The sequence below is a fragment of the Argiope bruennichi genome, chromosome 8 (assembly GCF_947563725.1).
Source record: "Argiope bruennichi chromosome 8, qqArgBrue1.1, whole genome shotgun sequence".
NCBI lineage: Eukaryota > Metazoa > Arthropoda > Arachnida > Araneae > Araneidae > Argiope > Argiope bruennichi.
In genome coordinates this window covers 122,152,178-122,173,589 of record NC_079158.1, presented here as the reverse complement: position 1 = coordinate 122,173,589, position 21,412 = coordinate 122,152,178, and the positions used below count along the sequence as shown (strand labels likewise).

Below are 21,412 nucleotides of genomic sequence, written 5' to 3'. Positions count from 1 at the left end.
TTATAAGAACATTTGATTTTCTTTTTTTATCGTAACTTCCAAAAATATTGTTAAGCAAAAATAATGTTTGCTCTATTTTAAAATTTAAAAAAATATCTTTTTATAATACTAATTTTATTGTCATGAAAAGTGTTCTTGTACTTTGGCAATTTTTTAAACTACTTTTTGCATAATTTTCAACAATAGATTTCACTTTTGATCTGAAATGTAAGGCATTTTCATTGTTCCATCAATCGTGTGAATTTCTTCTATTGTCGAAAGCCAAGGAAGAAGTATTCTTTTATATATATATGCATTTACATGATGATGATCATCCAAAAGGGAAGCTAAACTATAGTGAAAGTTAGAATCTGGATTATCCGAAGATTTACATCCAGATAATATTATGATTTCTTAGGATGAATGAGTCATATACACAATGAAAACGGCAACTGTAAAGTTATTTAATTAGAATGATTTTGATGTCTATCATCTATATTTAAAAATATCTTATTGGGAGAATCAAGTTATTCACAAAAATATTATTTAAAGAAAACACAACCAACATTCCCGGGTAATCAGCTAGTCGTCAAAGGCCGCTACTTAAAGAATAAAATTAAATGTTCAGAAAACCTTTCTCCATTAATAATGCCGGCATAGGGTTAGCGCGCCTTTCCCATTATCTGCGCGTCCCGGGTTCGAGTACTGTTTTGGGCATGATTGTTCTTCTTCTGTGTTCTCTCTGTGAGGCGTGTGAATGTACCCTTCCTCCCCTGTTAAAGGGGCTGTGCAAGCGAATGTGACGTATGAAGTAGCTAAGTCATACGTTTGGCCACAGTTGGCGCTAATGTCAGCGGGCTTATAAAATGTCATAAGTCACAACAACAACTAATAATAAAGACAAATGCTTGTCTTAGCGCTGTACAGCCCAGATTAATTGACTTGACAATTATTATCTAGAGGTCACAATTTTTAATTAGAATTTAGTTAATTAAACGTTAAGTGAAATTTTGGAGTTTTTCCACCTTAAATTTCGGGATAATTAAAGCACAAAAATGATTATTTATACCAACTGTAAATTAAAAAAAAAATTCTTTAATGATACATGGTTTATTGTTATATAAATATTTTCTATTTTTTAATAAATTTTTCAAAAATACTTTAAACACTTTTTGAAACAATATACTTCATAGTTGCAACGAAATTCAAATCATTTGTCATATGTCATCCTTTTTTTTCACGTTACTGATTATCAAAATATGAAGATCTCGGCTTCCATATCGAGTAGATTGACGCTTTTAATAAAATGCCTGAAATCTTGTTGTATTTAAAATCAAGGTTAACCTTAGGAATCAAGAGACAGTGAAATTTTTTTAGAGCTCCCAAAATATTGAATTTTCCTATGATATAATTGTACGCATAAATACATAAACAGAAAATCAGAATAATGAATAACAATATAACGAACAAAACATTATAAGGCATCTAGAATAGTATGAATTATTTGTCTGTAAAAATTTAAAATTTAAAAATTATTTGCTGATGAAACCTTTAAGACAACTTATGCAAAATATTTTATCACAATTTTTAGCAACCAGTAAATGTGAGTAGCTAACTAATCGCTGACATTAAAATAATAGCTTAGTTAAAACAAAACTTTATTTACTATTTCTTACACATACACACACAATATATTATATATATATATATATATATATATATATATATATATATATATATATATATATATATATATATATATATATATATATATATATATATTGTTACGAAATTTCCGGGTTCGTTTGGATAGTGGAAGTTATATTGTGTGGAGAACGCTCAATCAGCAGGCGGCAGTACAAAATAAAACAACGATGTTTATTTACACGAAACAGGACAGGACAGCACAAAGACGCTAACTATTTACAGCATAGAGAAGGCAATTATCTTCAAGCTGAGACGTGCACACAGCAGCATACAACGAGACTCTACTGCAGACTGTAGCGTACAGCCTAGTTCAGCACTAGCTTGACTCCGTCGCTGCTCCGCTAATCTCTGGAAGGAGAGTTCTTTAGTGTCGATTCCGACTACTCTCGACTGACAGCTGCAGATCGCCTCCTTTTATAGGTCTCAGGAGGCGGGGCTAGAAGCCTCTCAACCAATCAGGAACTTTCGAGGCGTATCTCTGTTCCTAATGGACGGATCGGGAAAATTCTCGATGTTTCGGGTATAATCTATTTTGGTGCCAGAATCGTCAAATTCGTCGCCAAGTTTATCGCCAAGCTCATGGACCTCCTACGTGACACCCGGACTCCGTCTAATACAGATGACTGTCAAACTGTTTTTCTGATGATGGAACCAACTATGCTGGGAAGCCGCATCACATATTCGTAACAATATATATATAATTCGTATATAGTGATCATTTTGACCAAAGTGATCATTACAGTGGCTTCCACTGTGGTGTTAAAGCTAAAATGTTTATTTTTTCTGTACATACATTTGTGTTTTGAGAATGCAATAAATTTATGCGATTTAAAAGAGCTATTTGATTTCATACCTCTAGTTAATCTTTCTTTTTTACGATGGATTTAACCCAAATTTTGGATATATCGTGAGCAATTTTTGGTCATGATCAACGGAGCAACATTCGAGACCTTTCTAGCTTATCCGAGACTTCTGAATATTTTATGAAGTAAAATATCCATGAATAAAATATGTTAATAAGAAACCAAAAATTTGCGCCATTTTTTTGAATGCTCTATTTAATAGGATCTCTGAAACTTCTATAATATATTTTCCACTTATGGTATAGATGTTCTTTATTTAAAAAGAAGTTAATCACTTGCAGAAGTTTGCAATGAATGAAATTAAATAATTCGTAATTTGTTCTCGAGCCGATAATCTCTAAACGGACCGTAAAAAGGGAGAATTATCTTCATAAATAGAAAAAGGAATCACAGGGATATATATGCCATGTGCAAAAGCATCTATGTATGAAGCATATTTGGATTTATTATTAATAGAGATTTAGATCGTCTACTTGCAATTAAAGATTTATTTTCATACGAAAAACAGGACTTTTTAAATCTATTTTCTGAGGGATTACACTCAATTACTTTTTAAATGAATATTCAGTTTGGAAAACCGGGTAAATGATTAACTTTGTCATTCCAAAGTTCACATTCTTTCATAACTAATCTGAGAATAATTTCCTTGTAAGAAGTCTAAAAGTTCTCTAAGACCGTTTCATCTCTCAATGCTATCTTTTGAAAACATTTTTTTATCCAGTATTGACTTTCTACCACAAAAAGACAACCAATAAATCAATTAAGAAGAACTAACAACTGTATCAAAATGTCTTTATCTAAAGATCCTTGTTCTATATAAACTTATCTGGATAAAGTTTAGATCTTAATTACCCCCCCCCCCCGGGAAAATAATTTTATATTATTATATTAATTAAAATTATTTTGTAAATTTGTAATAAATTCACAGAAGAAGTTATGCCATAAATGTAAGTAAACAATAAGCCAGAGTAGCATTTTAGTACTTAAAACTAGATCCGTTTATCATTGTTTTATTTTTTTTAAAAAAATTTCACTTATAGTAGCAGTTCAGATAAATTTTTTTAAATATCTTTGCAACATAAATGAATCATATGCAATAGCTAAAACGATGAAATGTATTGTAAAATGTCTTTATAACTAATCTGAAAATAATTTCATTCCAAGAAGTCTAAAAAATTTTTAGACGTTTAATTTTTAATATTTAGAATTTTAAATTTTATTAAAATTAGAGCGTAGAATTGCACGGTAATGAAATAAACAGAACATAAAAGTTTTTTTTTTAAATTTTAGAATAATGTCTAGATGATTTTTGTGATATAATATGCTCCGAGTAATTAAAAAAAACATTAAATTTTTTTATTAATATTTAATTAGTAAAATTCTAATCTTTCATCAAGTAATAAAAATTCAATTCTTTTATCAAGAAATTACAACCAAAAAAAAAAGCCAACTACATGCATAATTTGATAGCATTGCGTTCATCAATCTTCTATGGTGGTGATCGATGGTGATGATTGAACGCCCTCGTATAGCACTTAGAAAGATTATTTCATCCTGCAGTCACATGACATAATTTGTAGAAAATGCCCAGCTTATAACCATATTATGTTAAAAGAAATTTTAAGGGTATTTTGTGAGTCTTGTTGTGCGAAATCTTTATTTTAAAAGAATTCATCATTATCTTTTCCCAATTTCATCAAAAAAATATTAGTAACTAGCCGCCTTTGGCGACCAGCCGGTTCGCCAGTTTTAATACTCGCTAAAATGTTCAAGTAATATATTAAGTGATTTGTTCTCGTAATAGATTTTTCAGCAAAACATTTTTAAGCTTCAAATTTTGATATCCATTTCATTCACTTATATTATTACCTAGGCCTTAAGCCGTTTTGTTCATTGTACTCTCTAATTTTCAATTAACCCCCGTAAAATTCAATTTTAAATTAAAGTGGAACTGCAACTAATATAAAATATTAAACTGCAATTTACATTAATGTTATTATTATAACTTATATTTTAATTTGAGTTTTGGTTAATATGATGGCAACGCATTGATAATTTTTTCCCATTAACGTGCAACGTGCTCGCGCAGCATAAATTTTATTTTTATTTTGTGAGAAGTAAATTGTTGAAAAATATGATTAAATTGTTTTTAAAAAACTAATTTGTTGGTAAAAACATTAGCATCATTGAAAAGATTATTTTTTAAACTTCAATATGATGCAAAAATTAATTTTGTTGTTGTATTTTTGGATGTTATAGCGGAAAAACGCCAAATTTCGCTTAATTTTTAATTAATTAAAATTCTAATTAAAAATTCGAAAAAAATCGCTTCCTCGTGCACATTGCCGTGCTGTAAATTGGCAGCTGAAAATCGAACGGTCTGGCCTGTAGAACGCCAACACACACACACACACACACACACACACACACACACACACACACACACACACACACACACACACACACACACACACACACACACACACACACACACACACACACACACACACACACACCGAGCTTTATTATAAGTATAGATAAATAAATAACAAATTATCAATTAGGGGAACAGAGAAAGGAACAAGAATAATATTAGAACAATTATTTAACTGTTAAAAAATACTAAAAAAAATTGACATGAAATATACTCTTAGAGTAAGGCGTAAAATTAAAAAAAAATTAGGAATTTGGAATAATTATAGATTTGTTCACATAAAAAATACACTACGTAGTTTATGAGTTAAATGTTAATTGAATTCATGAAAAAGATATGCATGTAGGTATGTTACTCAGAAGTAATTATAAAAAATAAAGATATTCGGAGGATTTAAATAATTAGAGTACTTGCCAAAGTAATAATTTTCCTCGGTTTCCGCAGTGCTCGCTCTTGGTTTTTCTGAAAGAAAATAATTTAAATACATATCAAAGACGCAAGAATACTTAAGAAATTAATAAGCATTCGTTGAGAATGTAACAAAAAAAATCATTCATGAAATGTAGTCAGTTTCGATGCTTATTTTCTCGACATAAAATGAACAGCCTTAGAACGCGAAGTTTAAGTTGATTGTTGCAGTTTTTACAATTTAGAAGACAAGATCTGGCGTATGCTTTTTTTTTCGTTTGACAGTTATAGCAGCAATTTTTTTTGAGAATTAAATCTTCCTTAATAAAAAAGGCTTTTGCTTTGATTGTTGCTTTTGTAATTTGAAGAAAAGGTGATTATGGAAATTAAGCTTCTCAAATTTCATTCTTTTTCACATCTCCTTTATACCATTTTCTTTAATTTTCGAGCGACTATCGTTAAGCTTTTTATGAATATTTGGATGCTAGAATTATTCAGGCATTCCTAGTTGCTCCATTAATTCACATTCACAATCTTTTTATATCATTCCAAGTATTCTGTAGTTATATTTACCTCTAGAGCATTAGAAAAACATTTTTTTACGTCTTATCATCAAAATTTATACTCCCCCCGCCCGTTTCTATGATTACTCTTTTTTTGAAAAAACATAATTATCGTATCACGCATATGTTGCTTTAAGGCTGTTGCTTTTAATTGTATTCTTATTTATTTTGTGGTAAAAATGTTTGAATTGAGAAAAGAGTCTTTTGATGCAAAACAAAGTGACTTGCGATTCATTTATTTTATTCTTTGGCATGCAGAAGACACTTTTAAGATAACGATGGAATTTAAGAATTTAGAAATGTCATTTTGGGCTCATTTTTCAAGATTCAATTTAAAAAAAAAAAAAGTAATACGGTTGTTTATTTAAAATGAGATTCAATTAGAGAACAAAATAAATATTCCACTTTTCTGATGATAAAAGTTAACGCATGAATGTCTGCATGTCATTTGGCGCTCTGGAAGGTGAATACTGAATCTATAGTAATAAATTTGGCACTCAAATACTTTGGATGTTTGGAATTTGCTTTTTTGGCGCTTTTTTAAAATTTTAATTAAACTAAAAGCTTATTTAAAATTGAGAGTCATATTGGCGTTCAACAAAAATTTCCAAAGGTATCATCGATTGGAAAAGATTTTTAAGCCATATTTGAAAAATTATATTTTACATGAAATGAAATTATTTATGCATTTTTTCTCTTTAAGTTGATAAAAGTATTTTTATACGTAATTGATAACAGTGCTTTTCATTGTTCCAAACTCTTTTCGTTGTTCCTAAAAATATTTTTCCGATGTTTTTTTCTTTGTGAAGAAATTAAGGAATAAAAATGCTGTTGCCATCAAAATTTCAAATTGTTTGAAAATACCGTAATAAATATTAATTTCTTACTTTTTTATATATGAACTACACAGAAAATATTGTAATGTAAAAAAAAAAATCGAATTCTGTGAAGGCGACAAGTCTAAAATATTTTGAGCTAGATGACTGAAATTTGGCATATAGAATTACAACAAAACTTGTAGATTGCTGTCAAATTTTAAACGGAATCCATTAATGGCAAGTCCGTTTGGCTGTTTGAGATCAATTGAACTCAATAACTACAAAAAGGAAAGAGCTAGATAGATAAAATTTGGTATACAAGTTTAGCATCTAAAGTATAGATACTTCTCAAATTTTGGTGAATTCAAAATTTGCTGTCAATCGTTCCTGCAGAAAAGTGTCCAAAATACATATTCGCATGATAGATTCAGGAGAAATGTAAGAATAACACCAATCATCTATTTTTCGCAAATATTGTTTGTCAGTGCTATACAAGGAATTCACTGCCTTACATAAAGTCGACAATTTCATGCAGAGGAAAAGGAATTAGATATTTATTGGGGAATATGTGAGATAATTTCGGTAGTCTTCTTCTTTTAATTAATATTATTTAATTAAATTTTCAAGATATATCAGCAAAATCTGTTAAGCCTGTCTTGTATATTGAAAGTTAATACTGATTGTTTTTTAATTTTTATTCCTCTATTCAAACATATGTAATATACTATTAATTTAATTAAACTTCAGTACTTTCTCTTTTAGTATTAATTACAGGTAATTTAGATAACAGATTCTGTCACTTAAAATTATTTAAAATAGATCAAAGAGTAGATAATATATCAGATACATGAAGCACAATAAATGAAATTTAACTGTCTATAGTAACATGAGATTTTAAATAAACTTCGTAAAGAAATTTAAGCAATGAAGGAAATTTATTTGAAATTAAAGTTAAACCATATACCTGGTAAAATAACGAATTAAAAAAAATAAATTAAGGAAAAAATTTTGAATAAAATCCCTCCAAAAATAACATAATACGTGAACAAAATTCAGTGATTACGGTTAAAAATCTTAATTTGATTTGGAAATCTTTTTGATGCAAGAATTGCTACGTTGACCACATTATGTCAAATATAAGATTTAAACATGTGATGTCAAGCAGATAGAAGTATAGTTGCACGAAATTCTTATTAGACAGAATAAAAATTCCGGATATTGTTTGAATAAAATAATAAAATCTAAATTTTAAAACTGAGAAAAAGAAAGCAGGCAGATTTTCATCAACCAGGTATTCACAATGAAAATATCATGAAATGGTTAGACATTGAAACCTGACCATAAGTGAGAAAGACCTGAAAGAATTACAGTTATGTTGTTTGGCCTTCAAATGACTGGTGGAGACGAGAAAGTTTTGTATCGTTTCAGGCGTGTTTCTTTGGTCGGCATTAATGTTCTTTTCATTTACAGTCCTACTTAAATAGGGGCCGGCGTCCTGGCATAGGGGTAGCGCGTCTTCCCCGTGATCTGGGCGTCCCGGGTTCGAGTCCCGGTTTGGGCATGGTTATTCTTCTGTTGTTCTATCTGTGAGATGTGTGAATGTGCCCTCCTGTAAAAAGGGGTTGTGCAAGCGAATGAGTGATGCGTGAGTAGCAAAGTCGTACTCTTGGCCCTAGTTGGCGCTGCTATAAAAAATAAGAGACGTCCCCCTCAGGCTTAAATCGCTGTCTTCGTAACAACGGGCTTGTCAGTGGCAAGTGCCATAAGAAACAACAACATCTTAAATAGGGTGTCCGGAAAACTTATTTGTTAAGTTTGAGGTCTAGACATACAAAAACAAGTCATTTTTTTCATTAGAAAAGGGGAACAAAATGGTATATACCGGTGATATTTTAATCAATAATGACTTTTAATCAAATATGAAGCATCGGTTTAAAGGGATAATAATTTACAATATAGTAATAATACAACAATGCAAACAATTGCACGAGGCTTGCATTGCTTCAGAATGAATGTACTTGGAACAATTACTTTAAACATTTCAATGGTTTCCTGTTGGAATTGTGCCTTACATGTTACCGTATTATGTCCTGTTTGCTTATGAAGGGGAAGAACCGCAAGTATGTGGATGAGAAGTCACTGGATAAATACTCCTTCTTTCGTTTGTCTATAGGTATAATAATGATTTCAGGTCTAATTATCTTCATTTTGATGACGGAACATGCATCATGAATGAAGGTTTGGACTTAGTCAGTGATCGTCTTTTTAACTCTAATTTTAACTGTCATGAGAACAATATTTAGGCGAAGCGGAGTTACTCTTTCATGGTTGCCATCATTGTATCTAACAAGTTAAGCACGATTTGTTATGTTGCCACTCATGAAACAGGGCTATTGTGCTATTGAAAATTTTTGTTTCATAAAGTATGTTATACTTTTAACTCGAATATCTTATATATTGAATAAATATACAGCAATATATTAGATAATATGAAATATAAATAGTATTTAAAATAAAGTAAATTATAAAGAGTCCTAAATAATAGGATATATATAGTCACGTATAATTTAATTTACAGCCCTGTATAATATAATCCTATACAATTGCAATAATCCTATATAATACGAAATATAAATAGTATTTTTCTAAAACTTTATCCATTGAAAGAGCCACTTCTGTTCTCCTTTACCTTTCTGACTCATGTTTCATGTCTTGTTTCTATATGTCTGATTTGACACTGAAAAGTATAAACAACCTTTTGGAACATCATGTAGAGATTTCTTGCTCTGTATTTCATTTAAAGAAATTACCTATTCCAGCATTACATTTTCGTAAAAAAAAAGTGTTCATGATTTGTAAATACAGTACAATGTAGGAATATTCTTTTACTTTATTCATTGAAAGTGCCTCCTGTATTCTCTCTAAGTTTTCTGAATCATGTTTCATGTCTTATTTCTGTGTACCTGATTTGACACTAGAATATGTAAACAACCGTTTGGAGCATTCTGTAGAGATTATTGGCTCAGGACTGCATTTAAAGAAATAACCTACTCAATTACTACTTAGTTGTAGAAAAAAGATGCTGTCGTGGCTTGGTAATATACTCACCGTACAATGAAATCGTGCCTTCTGTTTCACCAAGTGAGTTTTTCGCCACGCAAGTGTAAGATCCAAAATCCTGAGGTCTCAGATCTCTGATGAGCAATTTCAGTTTCACTTTATACGATGAAGGAGAATCGGAAGGCTCCGTGTAGACCTTGTACTTGTTGTTGGTGATGATGACGATGCCTCCTGCGATCACCCAATAGGTGACAGATCTCGGGTATGATTCCAGGTTGCAGATCAGAGTCACGTCTTCTCCCAAGCTGGCTCCGATGAGTTGACTGGGGATCAGAATCATAGGGGCGACTGAAAAGGAGTAGTTAGACATTCCAGGGTTAAAGAGAGTGAAGAAGAGAGTGAAGCCTTCTCGTTAAATATATTTTATTTTATCTTTTATATAAAATTTACAAGGTTACTTAAAACAAACGTCTAGGTCTCAGAGAGCTGAGGAAATTGCTCTTCTTCTTCCAATAATACAAAAAATGAATCTTAGATTTGCACTCGTCACACACTAAATCAAAAATATAAAATTTCACCAACAGATGGCACTGTTTCATACAAAATTTATGATAATACAAATAAAACACTTTTAATTTTATAATGCAAAAGATAAAACCGAAAGGTCTTCAGAGACAAAAAAGAATCAAATATAGTTAAAAATAATTATGCATGACTTTGTTGAAGATATACAGATATTTAAAGCTGTGTTCCGTTTCGGATCATGACATATTGATAATTTTGCGATCCCAGAAATTCAATAACAGTGATGAATTCAAGAGACAATATTCATATTCACAATGTTCAATTGTGCCTACCCACAAAACTCGAACTGTTTCAAATTTGCTTATATATTTTCATGAATGAATAAGTGATCAACCATTATTTTGGAAAAGGTTTGGTAACTTCACAAATCTGATTTCATACCCTATTTACTTCATCTGAAAAAAATTCTTAAAAGACGATGTTTAATGGGTATACTCTGTGTTTATTTTTTATTTTTTAAAGGCTTTAGCATTAATTTTTTGTTTAATAATAGGCGAAATAGTCATTATCAATAAATAATAAGCATGAGATTATTATTATTAACAAGCTCTTATTATGCGATTAATAAGCAGCTATTATTTAATTTTCGTTCTATTTTCACTAAACGAAAGTCTTTTGCGGATTTCTGAGTTGATGAAGTTTAATTTGAACAATTCTGTATATGCTCTTATTTTTATATCTTTATTAAATATTCGTTTCTTTGTCTAAAACAACTTATTCATGGAGATAATTAGAACCAAACTTAAAATCGTTAGAACTAAATAGGAATTTATAAATAATCTGAAATTAATATTATCGAAGTCGGAAGCATTTCTTGCCACATTTTCATAATCCTTCATAATAAACCAATTTTTATGTTTAATATGAAAGAGAGTCTAGAATGTCTTTTAGAACAATATTCGTTTCAAAACGTTAGATGGAGTTAGATTCACATATACCCAAATTTTAATGCAAAAATCACATACTAAAATTCACCTCTCTAACTTGCTACATTTCAGAATTATCATGCTCGCATCCATACATAATAATTGTACTTATTTTTTAAACTGGGTAATTATAAAGCATGGAAATTCCTCAAATGATTTGCACTGGATAGGGAACGTCTATTTTATACAGGAAAAAGAAAGGGATAACGTAACTATTTCTGTTGATCATATCTAGAGAATATATTATGATTCTGTCTTCCACTGAATAAGACAATCCTGAAATCTGAATAGCCGTATCATATTATAATGATATTCAATTTTCTTCCACACGGCATTTGATTTTTTTTAAAAAAAAATTTCTTTGCTCCTGCTGCTTTTTTTTTTAAAGAAAATTTTCTCACTGAAATAGCTATAACACCTTAACTTACAAAATAACTTTTAATCTTACAGATTATTTTTTCCTATTAATTTTTAAAATATATAATTCCTGAAACAAATTTTTATTTTTTCGTACTTGAAGTATAGAAGAGGAATTGTAATCATCAAAAATTTGAATTCATTTTGACGTATCTCTATGTTTAAGATCTTCCAGAGTCCGAATTTTTTTTTTTGGCATTGTATCTGTCTGTCTGTGAAAGCTAGCTAGAAGCTTGGAGCTAGATAGATTAAATTTGGTATAGATATTTAGACCTAATTTTTAGATATCTTTCAAACTTTTGAACGAAATCCATTCACAGAAGATATGTCTGCCCAACTGCGTGAATACAAGGGGATGCATTAAGTACAATATGCAAAGCGATAAATAGATAAATTTTAATACACAGGTTTAAGATCTAATATCTGGGTTATTATCAAAATTTGAACGAAATCTTTCAAACGGTTGACCTTTTGACGTTTTATAACCTCATGCATGCAAACGCATTCATTCATAAAGCAAATGGATTAAATTAATAAAAGTTTGTTTCTTATCTCGTGTATCGATTATCTTTATCAATTCTTTTTTTTTATCTGTCAACAGTAATTTCAGATAAAATTTTGTTGTCATTCAATCGGCAAAAAGGCTTCCAAAATGTATATTCTCACCATAGATTCAGTCAAAATCTTAGATTCACGCCAGAAATCTACATTTCTTAATTATTCTTCATCAATGCCATGGATGTATTGGTGGCCTTACTTAAAGTTCAAAATCTTATGCCGGAGAGAGAAATTCATTTTTTCGAGAGTATATGAAAGAGTTTCGTAGATATCATTTCCACTGGTTTAAATATAAATCTTCAAAGTAAAATTAAACCTTTCATTTTCTCCATACCTAAGGAATTTACCATCATTAACGTCAATAATAAATCTTGGAAATGAAGTTGCCGAAATTAGATTTCTAAACACAAATTCAATTTTCGTCCATTTAGATCCAATTTTTATATGTGGGGAACTCATGAAAATTCACGACAATTAAGCAACCTACATGCAATGTAGGAAAACATAATGATAAAAGAAAATTATTAATCATGTAAGTAGATGCAAATGTATCATAAAGCTCTTGGACTCATGCATATTCATCTAAGAGCAATCTTAGATGAGTGAATATCTATCTGAGGTACATGCTGGTATTCTGATGATGTTACACTCTAATGATGCAAAGTGAATTTCTTTATTTATGTTTTGCTATTTTGATACTCTATAGACTCAGCAATTAATTCTAAAAAGGAATCGAAATCGACAAAAATAGGATTTCCCAGAATTAACTCAGCAACTGAAACTCTGAAAGTAGCACTTACAATTAAGTAAGCTAATTAATATCTTTTATACAAAAAAAATAACCAAAATATAAAAATTACAAATATAGACAGTACAAATCTATTTCGCTTGTACGTAAAAATTTTGTATCATTTCAATTTTTTGGCTGTCTTAACGAAAAATGTCTTTGATTTTCTCATCGCAATTTTAAGGTTTCATCGACAATAGATATAACATCTTTTTTTAAATGTATCTGATATTTATGATAGTATATGATATTTAAATTATTTTAAATTTTTGGATATGATGAGCAATTAATCAGATTGATTAAATTCAAAGGGAAATGAAATTGTTATGTTTATTTTGGTTTTGCATTATCGAAACGTTTATTAGAATAGTTCAAAAAATATAAAATAAAATTTTTATTCGTTTTGTTATTTACTCCCAATCGCTCTATATTATAACGAAATAATCAGATTAATAAAAGCAAAAGTCAGGAAAAATATTATACTTATTTTGATTTTACATTACCAGAATTTATTTGAAAGTTATAAAAAAATTAAAATTAAATAAAGTAATCAAATTTAATACAACCACCACTTTTAGAATAAACTATTTAATTATGATATTAATTATGATTTTTATAAATGAATTTTTGCATTATGGTTATGACTCTTTTTGTTTGAGTAAGTGTTTATGAAAAAAATATTATATTTCCAGTTTCCCGAATTTTTTTCTTATAATTTTATCCAAAAAAAAAAAAAAAAAAAACGACAATCTATTTTTGAAAACTAAGAGATTTTTTTAAATTTATTATTTAACATTTATTTTAATAAAGCTGAATACTAAATTTACTAGGAAATAACAATTATTTAGCTAAAAGAGAATTTAACCAGTATTTTTTTAAGTAAAACTTACCGAAAGTTGCATAGAATATAATAAATGAAACCTATTTGTGTGCTAAATATTTATTCATATTAAAAGTCATAAATGCAGGCTCAGATTGCAATGCTTACCTTATGTTCTTATACAAGTACATTTTCCCCCTTACTTGATATTGATTTTTAGCCAAGGGGCATTTATTTTAACTATATTGTTTTACAAGAAATAGAAAGAGAATAAAAAATTACAGAATCAACTTGAGAAATAATAAAAGTTTTTAAATAATATTCTCCTTCAGGCAACTAAAGTTTTACAATTTTTTTAGAGCTTAGTTTAGTGTTTTATCTTATCATTTCTCAAAGGGTGAGATATTCATATTTTTTTCTTGAATATTAACTGAAAACATGTGTAGAAACTACTGAAATGTATACAAAATATCTTAATAAAAACTTCCCGCTAGCAAAAATCATTTTATGTTTTTTAAAGGCTTTCATAGTAAGAACAACAAGAATTAATTTTTTTACTCGGTGTATTAAATTAAAGACAGAATCAAGGAAAACAAAATGTAAATATTTTGTATTAGTCTTATCGTTTGCCTTAGGGTTCACGTTGTCTTTCTTTGTTCCTTTTTTATTGTTGAGAGACACATTTTAAATATTATCTCTGTTTCTTATTTCATGAAAAACACAGAAAGAGATATATTCCAAAATGAACAGCAAACTAAATTCCTCTTTTAACGGCAAGACTATTAAAAAGTGTATTATGTTTTGAATTCTAAGATTTTTATCTGATTTAAAGTGTTTCTTAGAAGAAAAATTTCAATAAAAAATATCAGAAAAAAAATTATTTTTTGCTGTTTAAATAAGAGCAATCTCATGAAGACTGATCGATTATTTCTGAGCCTTTAACATAAGACATCTTTATTTTTAAATTTTTTCTTAAAATAATTGAGACCTTAACGAATCGAAACTGAATAAAGTTTTAATTTCCATTTCAAAAGTTTACTTGTAAAATATATCCTGATATATCAGCATAACGGTATTTAAATAGAGATGTCATATAAAATGAATAATTGTTAGGACAGAGAAAATGACATTTAAAAAAGAATATTTCTTCTCGGATTTGCATGATTTTAAAATACTCCACGCATTTGAATTTTTGAAGAAAGTGTATAAAACTATTAAAACCATGGAAGAGACTATTATATAATAAAGTAAGTTTTCACATCGGCTTTATATTTTCCTTTCGTTTAGGTAATTAAAAGTAACTTTTAGTTCATCAAAAGGTAAAATTTTAATATAAATTCGGTATATATACATAAAAGTATATACCAAATATTAACTTTAAGCTCACATAACAAAATGATATCTTAATTTGTACCATATGTATTTTTAATTTATAATAAGATGTAATTAAATGAAAAAAATTATAAATTAGAAAGCCTGCTTATATAAATCAAATAAATAATAAAAAAAAAACCGCAAATAATTATCCTCTATAATGCATCCAATTATCCGCCAGGCCACCAAGCGGCGTTTCTCACTTATTCCATCGAAGTGAAATTTCTATATACAAACAAGCTAAAGTGTTTCAGCTGCAGATACTCACTGTTCTAAATAGACAACATGAATTTATTTCACAGTATTGAAAATTATTATAAAGAACTTTAATTTATGGAAATTAAATTAGCAGTCCCGGTTTCTGAGGTCGAATTCTCATATCATCCTGATAGGCAGAAATTAATATTTTCTTTTAAGGTATACGAGCATAATTTTTGATAAGAAGCTGCATTACAATAAAGGCAATGCAGTGGACGCATAACAAAATTTGAAAACTGAAAAATGTATTAAGCGCAATTGTGATTATTTTTGCTAATAATAAAGATGAACATGTGCGTGTGTGTTCGTGCTCTGCAAGCCAGACCTTTTGTCCTACAGCTACTAACTTTAGCACAAGAATTCCTTGGTGGTCGGGAATGTACATCTTGGAGCGGCTTTTTTGAAACTTTACTTAGAATTCTAATTAATTAATGATTAAGCGAAATGTCGGAGTGTTTTGAAATGACTTCCGAAAATATTGCTAAACAAAAACGGATTTTATACCATTTTAAGATATAAAAATTATCTTTTTTATGATATCATGAGAACTTTTACTGAAATTTTACGATTTTTTAAAAATAATTTAGTGCTTGATTTCTAACAATTTTTGAGTTATATTCTGACATAAATTTGCCTTAATTCTTGCCTGCAATTTTTTGGGCAAAATATTTAAAAATCATAAACCAACTTTAAAAATTGACTTCAATTTTTAAATTTAGAGAAGCAAGAAATTTCAAAATCTTTAATTCCTAAGATTTATACTGTAAGTAAAATTGTAGTATTTAAGATCACTATATTTCTTTGCTAAGTAATTAAAGGATATGATTCCCATAGATTGATCACGAAGCACCAATTATTTTTGTCCTTTACTAACAACCAATTTGTTTTTAATACACATTATCACTAAATAGGGTAGGTAAATGATATTACCTCTAGGATAATTAGAGATCCTACACATAAGCACCGGAAGAGAGTAATATTATATTGATTTATAATAAAATGTAAATAATCGCAAAATAGTATATATTGTAATGCAGGCATAAAAATTCTGCTAATATAAGATTATTATGAAACTGTAATGTTGCTTCCCAGCATAGTTCGTTCCATCGTAGAAAGGGTCAGGAAAGTTTTACGATCAGCTCTATTGGATGCTGATTGGATGCCGGATCAATGACTTCCGGGTTTGGTGACTGTTTGACGACTTGGCGACTTTGCCGAAAAAATGGAAGATACTAGAATCTTCTAGAAATTTGACAATAGGACCAATAGGAAGCAAGTTATGCTTGATTGTTCGAGAATCATCTCTTCTCTGCTTTGGAAGCTACAAAACGTAATCGTTAATCGTATAGAAAGTCGTGTAATGAGTCAAAGCCGAATTAGTTGGATAAATCCAACGAAGCTCAAGCGTTATTTGCTCAAGCTGGTGGATTGAGAATTGGTACCTTGCGCCAAATATTGAAGCAGCATCCAGTCGTGTGTGGAGTAGCCAGTCGCACAGTAGTGAGTGGGCAGTTGGGTACAGCTGAAGTGAGAGGACAGCGGAGAATAACATTCATTTGGAGAGATCTTAATGAATATCTACGCAGTTTCTTTCCTCCTGCTAAATTCTGTCCGGTCACCTTGTCTGCTGTTGTTTGCTTACCAATTATTACTTGTGAGATGCTTTTTGTTCTAAATGTGCTGCTGTGTATTGCTTATGTACGTCTCGGCAGTGTGTTTTGTCGTCTGTGTATTCATGTTAATAAATATCGTTATTTGCAATTGAGGCCTGTCAACGGTGTTAAACAATACACCCACTACTCGTCAAATGAATTCTTGAATTTTCGTGACAATATATACTAACCACAAAGAAATGTTAATTCAGCAATTATTATTTCAGATTTAAAGAAAAAGAGAAAAGAAGTGCTTTTTCTATTTACAAAGGACGTTTAGCATGATCCTCTTGCTGACCGATGGTAGTACGCCATTTGAAGCGATGCACAAGTAGGCTCCCATGCTGAGTCGGCTTGTTCTGGTCAGTTTCAGAAATTCTCCTTCCACGCTGGGCACTATGAATTAAACAACAAATAAATTCTCTTCAATAATTTGATAGTTTCAACAAGATCCCATATTGGTTAAATAGTATGCATAATCCGTACTGAGGGTGGTTAGAAGATTCTAATTACTTATGTACAGACTGGTTAGAATCAAAGTATTCTTTTTCAAAGTTTTGCAGAAAAAATATTTAAGCTGGAATGCATGGAGAAAATAATTATACAAGTAAAGAGGGGAAAGGATAAATATTTAATGAATATGATAGCTTTTCATCGTTATTTTATAAAGATCAAATAGATTTGCAATATATATAAGTAATCAAAAATATAAGTATTATGAAATTAAGTCCGATTTCTGAAACAACCTAAGATTGAAATTATTTCGGAAACGAAACTAAAAACCATTTCAGAATCGAAACTAAAAAATTATTTAGGGGTCAAATTAAAAAAAAAAAAAAAAAAAAAAAAAAAAGTAAAAAAAGTAGAAAATGCACCATTGTATTTAGAAAGCGCAAATGCAATTACTACTAAAACATGGATGAATCTAGACTAATTAGTAATAAAAACCAAGATAAAAGGGAAAAAAAATAGAATCAAAATTAAACAAAATAAAATAAGAATCCGGCCTGAAGACTTTCTCAAGGATCACCCTCAGGCAGGGATTCAAAATAAGAGATTTTGTCTGTGAGGAATCTGACTCTAGTCCAACAGCATTGACCCCTCGAGACCCGAAAATCCGCTGAAATTAAGGCCTAAGAGATACGCCATTTTTTATAGAAATTAAACAAAACAATAAATTATAAAAGAATACGACCACCAATTAAGGAAAAAATACAATAACAAAATAAACTATATAAGAACACTCATAACCAATTATTAAAACAAGAGGGGAAAAATATACCAGCAGCTGGCAAAAATTTTTTTACAAAAAGTGTCCCATCTTGTTTTTTTTTGTTCTCCGTGTCTATTCTGTTTCTGCTTACGCCATTCAAGGTAATAAATAATTGGAAGGTCTATTGAGTTAGTATGTAACGGATAGTCTATTTTTATTTTAGGCAAAAAATAATAATAGACTTTCCGTTGCCAAATCATTTCTTTTTTTATTAAAAAAATCAATTTTGCAGTAGTTTCTGGGCAATTCGTTATAAGTAAAATTTTTAATGAGATTATTTGTTGCTTCAATATAGGAAATTTTGTTATAAAAAACTCTTTTCATCCTGTTGAATTGTGAGAAAATTAAATTTTTGAAATTTTTAATAGCTTTGATTAGAATGGCAATTGCAAAGTTGAATTCATCCCTTTTATCATAGGTACCAACTATTGTTTTATCATTAGCAATTTCGATTTTTAAATCCAGAAAAATAACTTCAAGTTGATTTTTATTTATTTCTGATAGAATTAAATCTTTTGGATAGCAATTGGTCACAATATTGGTACTATCTAAGTTTATCAAAAGTAAGTCATCAATATACCTCCAACCATTTATTAAATTATATTTAATTATTTTCTTCTCATAGTAATGTAAGAAATATTGGCTAAAACACTTGAGAAAACTGTTCCCATTGGAATGCCCTTTACGTGTTTATAAAATTTAATTCCATTAAAAACATAATTTTCGGTAATATTAAAATTACATAATTCTAGCCAGTTATTTTTAGTAATGACACCTTCATTTATATATTCGTCATATATAAAAGTACAGACATTTATTAATTTTTCATAAGGAAGACGGGTGTATAAATTTTTCAGAAATCGTAAGTATTAAGTTTATTAATGTTATCTTTAAGAAAATCCAAAAATTTTTGTTACTATTAATAATAAAGTTATCTTTATCTTTGATTTTGTCCAGGATAATTTTTAAGTATTTAAAGAAATGTTTTCCCGTATAGTAATTATAACTGCCAGTGCTACAAGTCATTAATCTGAATTTTAATGTTTTTTTAATGAAATTTAACTGTTGGGAACAAATAAGATTAGTTAGAGAGCAAGTCTTAGTTTTGGTTTTTTTTGCGAAAGCTAGCATTCTTTTATCCAATTCCTTTTTCCCCGTGCTCTTTAAAATACAAGTTGCATTAGAGGTATATTCATTCATTAATAGTTCTTTATAATAATATTTACAAATTAGACAGAAATTATTTGCTGATTTATCTATTACTGTAATAAAAAATTAATTTTTTTTTTAAAGTTTTGCTAAAATAAATCCGTCGTTCTTTAGTTCTGTCAATATCTGTATTCATTTTTGTTTTAATTTCCTCTAAAATTTCACTTTCCATTCTCTGAAACCTTCCGCAGGTCAATGGTATTTTCTAGATAATTTAGGAATGAAAATATCTAAATCTTTTCCAATAGAAATTAAGATTTTATTATTGTTTAGTTTTTCTTTTAATCTAAATTTAGTTCCTCTTTCCATTAATACATACATACATACATATATATATATATCCTAAATTTTTGTCTAATTCGGCCCATGTTGGGGTCATTCTAAAGTGTTCTCAGTTTCCTGATACCATTCCCCTTTTTCTGTTTAACTAATTCAACTAAAGCTTTGTGAAAATGATGCACCATCAGTTCCACGAGTCGAGTGAAAATTATCCCTCAGTTGCCCTTTTCAAAGGTCAACACGTGTATTGAATCGACACGTGGCGGAAATCTTATTTTATATAAGATCTGGGATAAAATGTTCAGTTTTAATTCATTCTTTTTTTTTTTTTTTTTTTTTTTTACTTTGCTGTTCTGTGTTGTGGATCTCCAAGGGTATTCAGAAAAGTTCCAGATTTTGACATTTTGTCCAGAAATATATATATATATATATATATATATATATATATATATATATATATATATATATATATATATATATATATATATATATATTGGAAATCCTGATCATTTCAATATTGTACCTGTGTCAAATACTCAGGCCTGTTTTACGTATTCCAAATAATCAGTCTTTATGCCTTATAATTATTTATTGTATCACACATATTTCGCGAATACTGTCCAGCACGGATTCAACATATAAAAACATCAAACGGTAATAATAATAACTCCAGATTTATTTTTTAATTACTAACCGGGACAAGCTGTTTATGCATGGATATAGCGGATAATCCCGTCTCTGAAATAGTAGTCATAATTCTTTGAATAAAGAATAGTAGTAAAAATTGATAGTAATAATTCTTTAGACGCTAGTTTTTGAAATTGAATTTAGTTAATAGTTTATTTTTTTATTTTTCGGGACAAACCGTCTATGCATGCCTTAATTGGATAAACCCGTCTCTGAAATAGAGTTATTACAAATAAAAATTGGCAGCAATAATTCTTTAGACATTTGTTATTTATAGTGACATTTAGTTAATCGTTTATTATTTTTTTATTTTTGAGTACAAACTGTTTATGTATGCATTAAGAGGATAATCCGATACGTTTTATTCAAATATAGGCAAGGAATCAAAATTTGACCCTTCTTCTTCGCGATGACGTGTCCTTTTATGATTGCTCGCTGTCATAAACAAAGTGTTTGAGATGAGCAAACCTCTTTTGGAGCCGAGGATGATGTCCTTGTCCTCCTCCCTCCTCCACTTGATGGTCGGTTTGGGGGAGCCGTCTGCTCGGCATCGAAGGGTGACGTCAGCCCCCTCTCGGACGTCCATGTCAGAACTCGTGTATTCCTCGTCGATGGAGGGTGGAACTGGAAAGAATCCATATCTTATGATGGTGGTTGTGAGAACATGAACAATAAAAAAAATTCACTTGCACTATTTCTTTTTTATAAATTGGATAGCTGATTTTAAATACGACAATGGTAATTTTTGGGCATGC

At 29.4% G+C, this 21,412-nt stretch overlaps 1 protein-coding gene across 2 annotated transcripts in view; it reads right to left on the bottom strand.

The window, feature by feature from the left end:
- Positions 1–21,412, bottom strand: part of LOC129981616 (neurotrimin-like) — a 128,598-nt gene that overhangs the window by 10,036 nt on the left and 97,150 nt on the right. For both annotated transcript variants that reach the window (XM_056092528.1, XM_056092529.1), the window contains exons 4-7: positions 21,126–21,281; positions 17,477–17,605; positions 9,881–10,180; positions 5,398–5,445 (exon numbers count right to left, since the gene is read on the bottom strand). In XM_056092528.1, coding sequence (XP_055948503.1) covers positions 5,398–5,445; positions 9,881–10,180; positions 17,477–17,605; positions 21,126–21,281 — 633 coding nt within the window. The remainder of the gene's footprint in view (positions 1–5,397; positions 5,446–9,880; positions 10,181–17,476; positions 17,606–21,125; positions 21,282–21,412) is intronic.